A 12,673-nucleotide genomic window follows, 5' to 3' on the forward strand; every position below is an offset into this window, starting at 1 on the left:
ATGCTGTAACATGGCATCCAGCTAAAGGTGAAATAGCTAATCCAGTCCCACAAGCTGTACAGAAAGTTACTCAATTCTATTAAACTTTTAGAAATTGGTATTCCTAAATGTTTTGCCTTTCAAGATATGAGACCCAAATTAAATTCCAGAGTAAGTGGAAAAACTCTTCTTTTGGAAATAAGTGGGACATATAAGACAGCTTCAAGGCTGGTTTTGGCCCATTCTTTTAAACTCTTACTAAAGTAAATAGCATCATCCCTGGGAGTAGCATTCCATATATAGGTTTAGATGTTGATGTCACCAGTAGTTTTAGAAATGTTGAAAGGATTGCTTTTATTAAAGGAGAAAATGTGAAATATGATCATTTTTAAGTCTGCATATGTACTTAAAATGGCTTAGTGGTCATAAATAGGGCGACCTTAAAATATAATAGCTGTTTTCTGAAAGGAAAAAAAAGGTGGTTTTCAATGTTAAACAAGCATTAGTGACAGTTTTGTGACTCCAATACATTTCTTTGGAAATGATGGAGAAACGTATAAGGCATGTACAAATAAGGGCAGGCTCAGTTTTGTATCCGAAGTGCTAGGCAGCCTAATTATAGAGGTTTCAACCAGTTTCCCTGAACAACAGATATGTAAATGTCTCTAGAAATATGACACCTGCATGTGCGTTGTGTGTAAAATGTACATATGCATAATATTTATATTAATAGTTGGAAAAGAACTTTAGATCATGTTAGTGGTGCCTGCCCAAGGGCTTATCCATTATCAACACTTGTTCCTACACATGATTTAAGAACTAAAACTGTTCTGTGCACTCGTAAATAATCTTTTGAAAACAATAAACTTGCATAGTGTTTAAATTGCATTATCTTGAAATTTCTGGATTATGTACAGTTAAATGAATGTAAGATAGCACTTGCTTCCTTTATGGAAGAAAAAGATATGTTTTATTGCTGTTGTGTATTTATGCTTATTTTGAGAAACCTTGTAAAATATTTTAAAATCCTGGTACTATCTATTTCCCTTTCGGTTCAAAATTCTGTCTTATACTGTAGGTAAAACTGCCATTTAATGCACAAAGGATCATTTCACTTTCTCGAAATGACTTCCAGTCATTTCTGAAAATGCACAAATTGACCCCTGAGCAGCTGGATTGCATCCATGATATCCGAAGACGAAGCAAAAATAGAATTGCAGCGCAGAGATGTCGTAAGAGAAAGCTTGACTGCATCCAGAATCTGGAATCTGAAATTGAAAAACTGGTTTGTACTTCCTTATTTTTCTTCTTCAGTCTTTTTTGTTTCCTTGCTCATTCTCTCACACTTGGAAAGGGTTATATGCCACTTAGGAGTTAGTTGTCATGCCCCAACTGCACAGTATCACTTTGTAAAAACAGACAATTTTGGGTTTGCAAACTGCTTCCTGAGTTGTTAGTGACATACATGTTTCCCATGGAGGCAGTGACAGGAGCAAGGAAGTGTGGTGAGTAGAAGCTGACCTTTGCTAGAGAGAGCAGAAATGGAGTAAGAAGTTAGTAAATCCAGGATTATACAGATTTACTCACTAATGCTACTGCTTCTTTCCTTTGCATTTCCTGGGATAATCTGAAAGTTGCTAGTCAGAAAGTTTTGATATAGTGGCTGCTCTTAGATTACTGCATGGCTCTGCCCTTGTTTCCCGGAAGAAGTAAAATTCTTTTTCTTGATATGGAGAAGCAGTCTATGTGGCAGTAGTTCTTTCCTTTGTCCTCTTGAGTTTTTTACTTTAAAACATCAACTAGAAATATATGGCAATAATGTTAATTGATCCAAAAACTATTTAAAGGAAAAGGCCATTGGAATGTAATCATTATATATAATTTGTAGGCCATGGTTTAGAATAAATATGCAACAAGCTTGCAGTGTTGCACCCCACCTTTGTAACAGGTGTTGATCCTTGGCAAATGATTTGTTATACTGGTTTAAATGCAGGGTGTCTCAAATGCATTCATGTTGTCTCAGCAGTGTGATACATAATGGGTGTCTACATGTCAGAGCAAGATATTTTGAATACCTACAGTACTTTGCATTGTAAGCTATGCTGTTTCCTTTCTAAGGAAACAAAATCAGCATTTTTTTTATTAACTTGTGTATATGACCAAAATGTAATTTTTTTCAAGAGGCTTTCTTGACAAGGTAGGTGTGAAGGGGGTATAGAGGGAGGAGTCAAAATATGGGTTCAAACTTCCATGAGAGAGAAGTAATAGTAGTCTGTGGTTTTCTTCTACAAGTCCCACTTGGGAAAGTTTTTTTTTTTTTTTTAATTTAGCATTGTTACCCATCTGTTAACTGTTTCTGTTCCCTTTGTTATTAAATCTAAATCCTACAAAGGTGTTAATTAAACTAAACATTTTGTGTAGAATAGTGTAAGAAAGGCAGGTACTTTCAACTATGTTTAGTAAGTAGGCAGTTGTAGATTTTTTTTTTTCCATACTGTCACTGGAGGTCACTATAGAACTGATTTAGGTACAGAGCTAGAATGCATTTGCCTTCCTACTGATTTTAGTCATCTGAAATATAAAAAATATTTCTGGGGGACATGAGAACATCACATATGGTCATCAAGTAACTGCAAAAAGACCTTTTTTGCAGACAGTTACAGGGACATTTAATATTTGAAGGCGTTTTTAAATTTTTGAAGGAATCTTTAAATGCACATAATAGGAGGTTTTTGATTCAGAGTTACTTTGGTTATAGTCTCCCTTTAAAATTGTGCATGTATTACCAAACTAGTAGGGTATAAATTGACCAATAAGATCTGTAGATTTTGTTGTTGTAGGCAACTCATTGCCATAAGCGGTAACAGTGTGCTTCAGGTAGAGGTGGTCTACCTATATTAGAAAAGTCATGTTGCAAATCTGGCAAGTAGTGCATATAGCAGCCATACTGGCATCCAAGATGGCTGTTGTGAATTCACATTTTCGTCAATATTTTGGCCCCCACTTGGGTTAGAAAATTAATTCCTATGATGAAACCAATGTTATATGAACTGAGGAGGTAAGTCATAACATTTATTTTGTGGTAGCCATATGGGATTCCAAGATGGCTGATGTATTGGTATGTATGCATTAACTCAATATAATTTATAAAACCTAGTAAACAACACTCTAATACTGAAACCTCACAAATCCTATCACTATAAATTTTATTGCAGACCTACAGTACTGAAAACATGATAACTCAGGCTAGCCTGCTTGTTTGAGTTATATTGAGTAAAACTACATTTTTTTTTTTTTAAATTTCAGAATGCAAATATGTCAGATATTAATAATGCATAACTCGGTGACAATGAAACATGGACATATGTTCAGCTCGAGGCAATAGGAAAATATAATAGTCTGATCCAATTGTAATATGAATGTTACATATACCATTATACAATGGTAATTGCAGTTTTTCAGACTTCATCACTTGAATCCATTTCTTAATCTCTGTAGTTATTATACAGTTTGCAACATGCTGTCTCATTTGCAACTGGGAGTGCATAACTTGTTGTACGAGTATGTTGGTCCCTGGCATTTTGTCTTGCACTTGCAACTTATTATCCAAAGGTGCGTTAAGCGTGTTTATAATGGGAACATGATAGTCATGTTTAGCTTGCCAACCACACTGATTAAGTGATGGGGAATATGGGGGATTAGGTTCAAGTACACTTCACCAAATGAGACTTAATATTTGGCTCTCTGTTATACATTTGTGTGAATGTATCAGCAAGCCTAACCCAGCATGTTTTGGCATTAGCTTTTTGCACCCTGATTACAGGTAAACCAAATCCTGACACATTTGGTATACTTGTCTAGATTCTCATCTTGCACATGACTTTCAGCATCTAAGTCGTCATTGTCATCTTCCAAAATCAATGTATCCAGTGCTAAAAGGCTGTTAAGAATTAACTCATTTTTGGGTTTTCCTTTAATTCAAGTTGCTGTGTTCCTTCATGCTGGATATAACTTTCAAATCTGCTTTGATCTTGAGAGTAGCATAGTATACGTATTGTGTGTCTGAAAACTTTCCTGAACTGCAGGCAAATGGCTTCCTCATCATTTATATGCAAAGTTACAACTGCTTGTTTGGCTTTACTGGTTGTCACGGTTCGGAAGACAAGAGTGGAAGATTTGCATTTCTTTAGTGCTAAAACCGAATGGCTGTCTTGTAATAAGTTTGAAGTTCTTGCTTCAGTGTGGTCAACAGACATTTACCACCTTCATCTTCTAAATCACAATATCTTTCAAGTGTATCTTACAGACTGTACACATTTTCCCATGCAAAACTAGCATCTCGTTTATCAATCATTTGATGCTATGCTCTCGCTTCAGGAGAAAAAGAAGAATATCTTTTTGCACAGTCTCCACATGTGAATGGGAATGAGAGATTTGTTGCTTCTGTTGTTCCTCCTGCCTGCATTCAGGATGGTAATGTGCCTCAGCAGCTCTTAGATCTTTGATACCAATTTGACAATGCAACACTTCTTTCTCTGCCAGCTTGTGTATTGCAATGGCTGATTCAGACAACAACACATGACACAAACTCTTACTAGAATGTTTCTGGCAGAATATGCACATCCTCCAGGGAACTGGAGTAGATGATCTGCTTGATGTCCTAGTGGGTTCTTCACTTGATGTTGTTGCTAGGATTTCCCTTTCATTTTCTATCTTGCACAGTTTTCTTAACAGTCTCTTTATGTCCTTTGTGTGTAAAAGAACTGTAGCAAGAACGGTGCCAACTGAGACCTTTTAAAGGTTGTATCGCAGGATCAATACAACACAGTAGTCTGTCAAGAATACTGTCATAACAAGTGTTGAATTCAGCAGTTGTTCACGAGTGCTTCGTTTATTCATGCAATTCCATTAGCTAATTGTTGACTGCGAACCTACTGTGAGACGTATGATGAATCTTGTAGATTCCAAGTCACACCTGTCATGCTTCGCTAGACTCAGTGATACTATTGGCCCTGTTATAACATTTGCTTAAGGACAATAAAGGCAAGTCTCTTGTCAACAATCTTTATCAGAGGTTTTTGCATTGAGTTAATCTGAAGCAAAACAGGGTTGATATAACAATTTTGCAGACCTTTTGGGTATCTAATAATGAACAAAACTGTGAATTTGCTGTAGCCATCTTGGAATCCAGTTTGGTTATCACAATGAGAATGTTACAGTTGATCTTGCTTCATACAATATTAGCTTTGTCATTAGGAACTAGTTTTCTGGCCCTAGTGGGGGCTGAAATATTGACCAAAACATGAAATCACGGCAGTCATCTTGGATTCCAATATGGCAGCTATACACACTACTTCCAAAATTGGCAATATGTCTTTTCTGACATGGGTAGATCACCTGTACCTGAAATGCAGTGTTGCCCCTTGTGGCAATGAGTTGCCTTTACCCTTCTTTTTTTACCCTACTGCATTGCATTGGATAGGAATGTGGAAAATTGAAAAGCTAATAAGTAGTTCCCTCCTTTCTTAATATAGATGATGGCTTAAGTTCTCCAGTTTGGGGCACTAATGCCAAATTGATTAAAGATCCATATTCTCAAGTTGCTATTTCATGTGCCTAGTTCTTTCTTTGGATCTGTAGATAACTTCAGCATCAAGCAATCTAAATTTTTGTTTACAGATGTGGTAACTTCCATTACCATATCCTTGTTCCTATTTGGTACTGAGCCACTATTTTATTTTTACATCCATGTCCTTTTTCAAAAAGCAGATATGATTTTCTTTTGAAGAGCAGCCTATTTACCTATTTAATGCCCTATCCCTCCTGTCCAGTAGGTCCCTTCTACCCTGACTGGTCTACTATAGATCCAGAACAATAAGTGCTAGGTCATGAAGATAATCTGTACAATACAGTTTGTTTGTTTTTTCTCATTACTATTTCTTCATGCTCCCTTCCTCATACCCAATGAGAAACACCTCTCTCAAGAGCTGCAATATGATTAATTATCTGCAATGGAGGAGATTTAATCTGAGCTACCGATTTTTTTTTTTTTGGAATGTGGGTTTTCATCCCATTCTGGATCACAGGCCTGAATGGTTACTTTTTAAAAAGCTGAAAATCCAAAATGGTATCTTTTATTAAAATCATATCAACAGTTCTGTTGCCTAGACTTGTTTTTACTGCTGGAAAACAGAAAATGCCTTTTAGTTTTGTTCAAGTAGCAGTTGGAGTTATGGATCACTGGATGGGATTTTTTCTTTCATGGGTTTCTACCTAACCAGCTTCTCCCAAGAGTGATTTGAAAAGTGAGCAAGATGCATCCAAACTCACCTTAATAGTTTCATCCTTGCAGAAGCAAACTTTGATCTCTAGATCTTCAGTCTTTCTATGAAGCCACCAAAAACATTCTCTTTAGATTCTGGGTCTGTCTCAAGATAACAAGCAGCTGACACTGAAATCTTTTCATTATATCTTACTTTGTGGAAGCTTGGAGGGCAGCATCTGCAAAGATAACATGTTTGGGGTATCTTTTGTAATTACTGTAAACAGCAGAGAAGACTTGACAAGAGATGTTTTTATTTTCAGCTGGAAGAAGTACTTTAATATCAATATCATCATTGCTTTTCGTTAGTTTTATAGTAGCTAGGGTCAGGAGGGACCTGAACAGATCATCTAGCCTGACCCCCTGCCACAGGCAGGAATGAATGCTAGGTTCACAAGACCCCAGACAGGTGATCGTCCAACCTCTTCTTGAATTTGCCCAAGGTAGGGCCAAGGACCACTTCCCTGGGAAGTTGGTTCCAGATTCTGGCCACCCTAACTGTAAAATATTGCCTTCTGATCTCTAACCTAAACCTATTCTCCATCAGCTTATTACCATTGTTTTGTTTTTTTTGTCACCCCGGGTGGTGCTGGGGAGAAAAGGGCTCTACCTATTTGCTGTTGATCTCCCCTGATGAGCTTGTAGGCAGCCACCAGGTCCCCCCTCACCCTCCTCTTGCTGAGGCTGAACAGGTTTACGTCCCTCAGTCTCTCCTCGTAGGGCCTGTCCTGCTGCCCTTCACCAAGTGGGTGGCTCTCCTCTAAACTCCCTCCAGGCTGGCCACATCCTTTTGAAGTGTGGTACCCAGTGGTGGATGCAGTACTCCAACTGCGGCCTGACCAAAGTTGCATAGAGGGGGAGTATCACCTCTCTGGACTGGCTTGAGATGCACCTTTGGATGCATGACAAGGTATGGCTGGCCTTGCTGGCTGAGGTCTGGCATTGGTGGTTCATGTTCATCTTGGAGTCAATAATGACTCCAAGATCCCTTTCCGCTTCTGTGCTTTCAAGAAGGGAACTTCCCAGCCTGTATGTATGCTGTGGATTCCTTCTCCCAAGGTGCAACACCCTGCATTTGTCTACGTTGAACCCCATCCTATTCTCGTCTGCCCACTTCTTGTAGTCTGTCTAAATCCATTTGCAGCCTCTCTCTCCCTTCAAGTGTGTCCACCTCACCCCACATCTTAGTGTCATCAGCAAACTTGGACAGTGTGCTTTCCACCCCCTCATCCAAGTTGCTGATGAAGATGTTAAACAGTGTGGGCCCGAGGACCAAGCCCTGGGGTACCCCACTGCTCACATCTTGCCAGGTTGAGTACAACCCATCCACCACTACTCTGGGTGCGCCCCATCAGCCAATTTTTTACCCATCCAACTGTGTAGGCATCAATGCCACGGTCGCTTAATTTATTGATGAGGATGGGGTGAGAGACCGTATCAAAGGCCTTCTTAAAATCTAGAAAGACTACGTCCATGGAGACGCCATCATCCAAGGATTTAGTTACTTGGTCATAAAAGGCAATCAGGTTGGTCAGGCAGGACCTGCCTTTGAACCCTTGCTGATTGCCCTTGAGCATGATCTCCCCTGCAGGCCCCCCACAGATGTGCTCCTTGAGGATTTTCTCCAAGATCTTCCTGAGCACCGAGGTGAGGCTTACAGGCCTATAGTTACTTGGGTCCTCCTTCCTCCCTTTCTTGAAAGTTGGGACCATGTTAGCCAGTTTCCAATCTCCCAGCACTTGGCCAGATGACCACAAATGCTCATACAGCCGGGCCAAGGGCTCTGCGATGACCCCTGCCATCTCCCTCAACACCCTTGGGTGGAGGGCATCTGGACCTGCAAATTTAAAAATGTCTAGCCCTTCCAGAAGATCCCTAACTACACCTGCACAGACTGAAGGCCTGACAAAGCTATCCCCAAGATTGTCCCTACCTCTGGTAGGTGGGATGTCCCTGTTCAAGAAGACGGAGGCAAAGAAACTGTTAAAAATATCAGCTTTCTTGTCTGGCGTAGCCACAAGATTACTATTTGCGTCTTGCAGGGGCCCTACATTGCCTGGTGCCCTCTTCTTGCTCCCAATGTACTTGAAAAAGGACTACTTGTTGTCCTTAATCCTGGACGCTAGCCTGAGTTCCATGTCTGCCTTGGCCTTCCTAATAGCCCTCCTACACTCATGGGCCAAGGAGTACTTCTTGGTGATAGCTCCTCCCTTCCACTGGTTGTATGCCCCCCTTCTAGTCCTCCAGCATTCCTGAATGCCCTTGCTGAGCCAAGCGGGTTTCTGAGCACTCTTACCTACCCTTGCTTCTCTTGGGGACTGTTATCCTTTGGGCCTGGAGGATTGCCCCCTTAAGGTACGACCATCCCTCGTGGACTCCCATCTCCTCTTCCTTCTGGGCCCTTGGTGCCTTCCCCACTAGTCTCCTAAGCTCGTTGAAGTTGGCCCTTCTGAAGTCAAGGACTTTAGCCTTGGTGTAAGCCCTTGGCGCCCTGCATTGGATAGTGAAATCCAGCAGGTGATGATCGCTATTGCCCAGGTGGTCAAGGACCTGCAGTGCCCTCACCAGGTCATCCCCCGTGGCCAGGACCAGGTCCAGCAAGGCGTTACCCCTGGTGGGGCTGTGCGCTTCCTGGATAAGATGAAGGTCCTGTAATATAGCCAGGAACCTACGCAAGCAATCAGACCTGGCTGTCTGCTTCTCCCAGCAAATGTCTGGGTAGTTTATATGACAGTAACATCCTTTGACCTAATCACCTCCATAAGCTAACTGGAGAAGTCCTGGTCCAGCTCTTCCCCCTGGTTGGGTGGTCTGTAGTAGACACCCACTGTAACGTCCTTTTCGCCACGCCTCCCTTGTAGTTTGACCCATAGTGTCTTTGCCCGACCCTCCTCTAACCTGAAGCTAATCCTTGATGATGTCAGGTGCTCTTTGACATAGAGTGCAACCCTCCCTCCCCCCCCCCCCCAATCTCATTTCTTATATATAGTCATTTTGGGATTTTTGCTACTTAACAATTTAGATTATTTCCATGTTCTAGACTGGTACGTTTTGATTGCTGTATTTGACATGCATCTATAGTTGGCTTTTCATTTCTGTAGTAAGAATTTCTGAGATCATCTGAGAGTTCTTTCTATGCACTTTTCTGTTTTCTTACCAAGCCTCTTGCAAGAAAAATGGAAAGAACTATACACTTTGAATATGTATAACATTCTTCTTGTATTCAAGGTATATCATGGTAGAATTAGTCACTTCAGGAAGTTGAAGTTGTTTTTTTTTATGGTGCACACTAGAAGAAATGAAGGTGAACCCATATCAACTCAAATACCCAGTTCAGGCATCATAGTGTATCATATTAACCTGTTATCCTGGAAAACCAGCCATGGGAAATGCATATGTTGATTCAACAAGCTTTTGTTTAAGGAACTTACACATGTGATGTCTGAAATCACAACCTGGTCATCTGTAAATTCTCAAAGCACTAAGCACTTGTAATCTTCAAGGTGGAGTTTGACAGCTTTGTACTGAAATAAATGACTTCATTTTTGTCTCCTTTCTCCCACCTTCTGGTAGTGCTACTTCTTGGGAGTTGCCAGGAGAACAAAATTATGTATAAATATTCCAAGGGGGGGAGGGGGGGAAAGAACTATAGATTAACTGTGCTTTGAGGGTGTTTACCCTTTTTCCATATTCTGTGACACATTTTCTGTTCCTGTTGTTTAACAGGCATCATGTCATGAGCTCATCAGATGTTATTGGCTTGGTTCTGTTTTTCACTGGAAGTACCAATATATGCTTTTACAGGCACTTATTAGAAAAACCTCTGAATGTCCTAGATGTACACCGAACAATAATAGAGTAGGTTTAAGATGGATAGTCTACATAACTGTCACTGAATATTAGTACCTTTCCCCCTTCCAAACATTTTTCTTGCAAGCAAGATTTACATTATGTGAAATGTAACCTGCCAGAGACTTCAACTTTGTTTCTTCCAGTATAGTTAGGCGTAGGTCTCTGTGAGCTGCCTTCCTTTAAAGTGGCAAGTACTACACCCAGCCAACGATTAAGAACAGGCAGCACGTTTGCACTTGTGTAACTGTGCTGGCTTTTGTACACCACTGTAAATTACACTGTGATCTGGAGTGAACCAATAGGAAGCTATCTGGGAGTAGCTGCGTACAGTTGGCACTAGTATAGTGCTTTGTCACTGGGTGACAATGAGCAGGTATTGCCCTGGATAAAACAATACATGTGATTCCTACACCAGTATAACTATACCAGATTACTTTATCCTCCACAGTTTCTACACATGTAACTATACATTAGATTTGTGTGCATTACACCTGTGTAAAGGTATACATTTTCTATCTGCTGCTTGTTTTTAACCAGTGAAATCATGTTGTTTCAGCCCTCCATTTAAAAAAGAAGTCAAATTTGCAAAGTCAAAAATTAGAAAACACTAGAATTCTAGTTAATAATGCAGTTTTAATTTAGCACTCTATATATATGTATTGTGTGATAAGTGTCTAATTGCATGGGAATATATTATATTTTCTACAAGACTTCTGCTATATTCAATGCAGGGGATGAATTGTGCTTAACTGGGAGTTCAAATTATTTCATCCTCATTGCACATCTGGATCCAGACATGCAGACATGTGTGTTTTGTGGTGCTGCCTCAACACAGGGGATAGCTAGCCACTGCTGAGGCGCCCTGTGCCCCAGCTGGTTCCCACCTGCAGCATGTGTAGCAGTGGGACAAATGTGTCCTGCTGCAAAGCACATAGGCAGGGGCATGCACTGTGGCACAAAGTAGCAGCACAAATTTGTGGTGCTGCAAAGGCACTCCCCCGCTTGTGTGGACCCGGCTATTGAATATGTGTAATATACCTTATTTACTGATCACCGTTCAAAATCTACTCCTATACTGGAACAAGTATAGTGAAGGGCTAAAATGATTACTGAAATTGAGTGAAGATCACAGGAACTTGGTTTTGTGAAATGAAGGTTGAGAGAGGATATAATTATTTATATGAAGGTTGAGAGAGGATATAAATGTACTCACAGGGTGAATATCAGAAGGAATGGAGCAATTAAAGTTCATAGTGTGATCATGTTAAAGATTGTATCATAATTCATGTGAACAAGGAAGAGAAAATAAGGTTGCCTAGGCAACCTTAGTTCTGCCATTTGTTAATTTCTGCATGCTTCACTTTGCTAACTGAATGTCAGTTTATTTTTAAGTAGACTGAAAAAGCAGATGTTTATCAGCACCTTAAAATCCATTGCTCAGATCTCTGCCATTTGAACTAATAGGAGCATGGCATTAGTATAGGGGTGTGCAATTATCTGGAGTACAGGGCCACTTAAGGAATTTTGGTGAGCTGTTGCACACTGAGTCATCACCCATTTCCCCCACAAGAACTCACCAAAACTCCCTAAATGCCTGAGCCAACACTGTCACCACTCGGGGTCTCCATTGAGACCAGCTTGGGACCTGTGTGGGCAGGGATGCTCTTGGCTAGGTGGATGGGATGGGGCCCTGGGCAGGTGGGAAGCAGTGTCTGAGAGTGGGAGGTGCAGGACTGGGATTGAGATCATGAGGTGGTGATAGTGTGGGGCCAGGGCAGAGCTGCAATCCACTCCCTGCATCCCCCTCCCTGTGAAACTGGTGCCCGTCACAGGGACTTATGGGCAGTGGGTCGTGGCTCTACTCCAGGTCCCAGTCCCGTGCTGTCAACACCCTGCAATCCTGATCCTAGCCCTGGCCCTGCCTACCTGTCCTGCTGCTGGATGCCACTCCCTCCCACCCACAGCCCCATCCCATCTCCCTGACCAAGTGCATCCTTACTGCATGGGTCCCAGACTGGTCTCCAGAGACCACACCCATCCGTTCTGTCCAGCACCCCTGGAACAGACACCTGGGGCCAGGTCTGGTGGCATCAGTGGAGACTGGCATGGTAGCTGGAAAGAGCCACTGCTGTGGGGGCCAGTGGGAAGCGAATGTGGCTGCCATGGCACTCCAATCTTTCTGCACACCTGAGCGTGGTGGGACTGGCCACATGCACCACAGCTAGGGATGGCCCCTGCACCTGGGCCAGGCAGGGCCAAGGGATCTTCCACAGACCAAATAAAATACCCTTGGCAGACCAGATCCATCCTACAGGCTGTATTTTGCCCACCCACGCCTTAGTCCTCTACTCTGTGGATGATGCTAAAAGGGAGAGGATGCTTTGCCAGTGAATTCACAGACTATTTCTTACTTATCATCAATGAGACTAAATTTGTGGGTTATATTCCACGCTGTAGAAGGGAGCGTGGTCTAGTGAAACGGACTCCCTTCTACTTATTCCCTGGTTAGATACAGATGTT

The 12,673-nt window shown here is 41.5% G+C and overlaps 1 protein-coding gene across 5 annotated transcripts in view; it reads left to right on the forward strand.

Annotated features, from left to right (window-relative positions):
• The window catches only part of BACH1 (BTB domain and CNC homolog 1), a 67,868-nt gene that overhangs the window by 39,324 nt on the left and 15,871 nt on the right, over positions 1-12,673 (forward strand). For all 5 annotated transcript variants that reach the window (XM_019476389.2, XM_019476387.2, XM_006267166.4 and 2 more), the window contains one exon: positions 1,058-1,264. In XM_019476389.2, coding sequence (XP_019331934.1) covers positions 1,058-1,264 — 207 coding nt within the window. The remainder of the gene's footprint in view (positions 1-1,057; positions 1,265-12,673) is intronic.

Source organism: Alligator mississippiensis, chromosome 1, assembly GCF_030867095.1.
Source record: "Alligator mississippiensis isolate rAllMis1 chromosome 1, rAllMis1, whole genome shotgun sequence".
Classification (NCBI taxonomy): domain Eukaryota; kingdom Metazoa; phylum Chordata; order Crocodylia; family Alligatoridae; genus Alligator; species Alligator mississippiensis.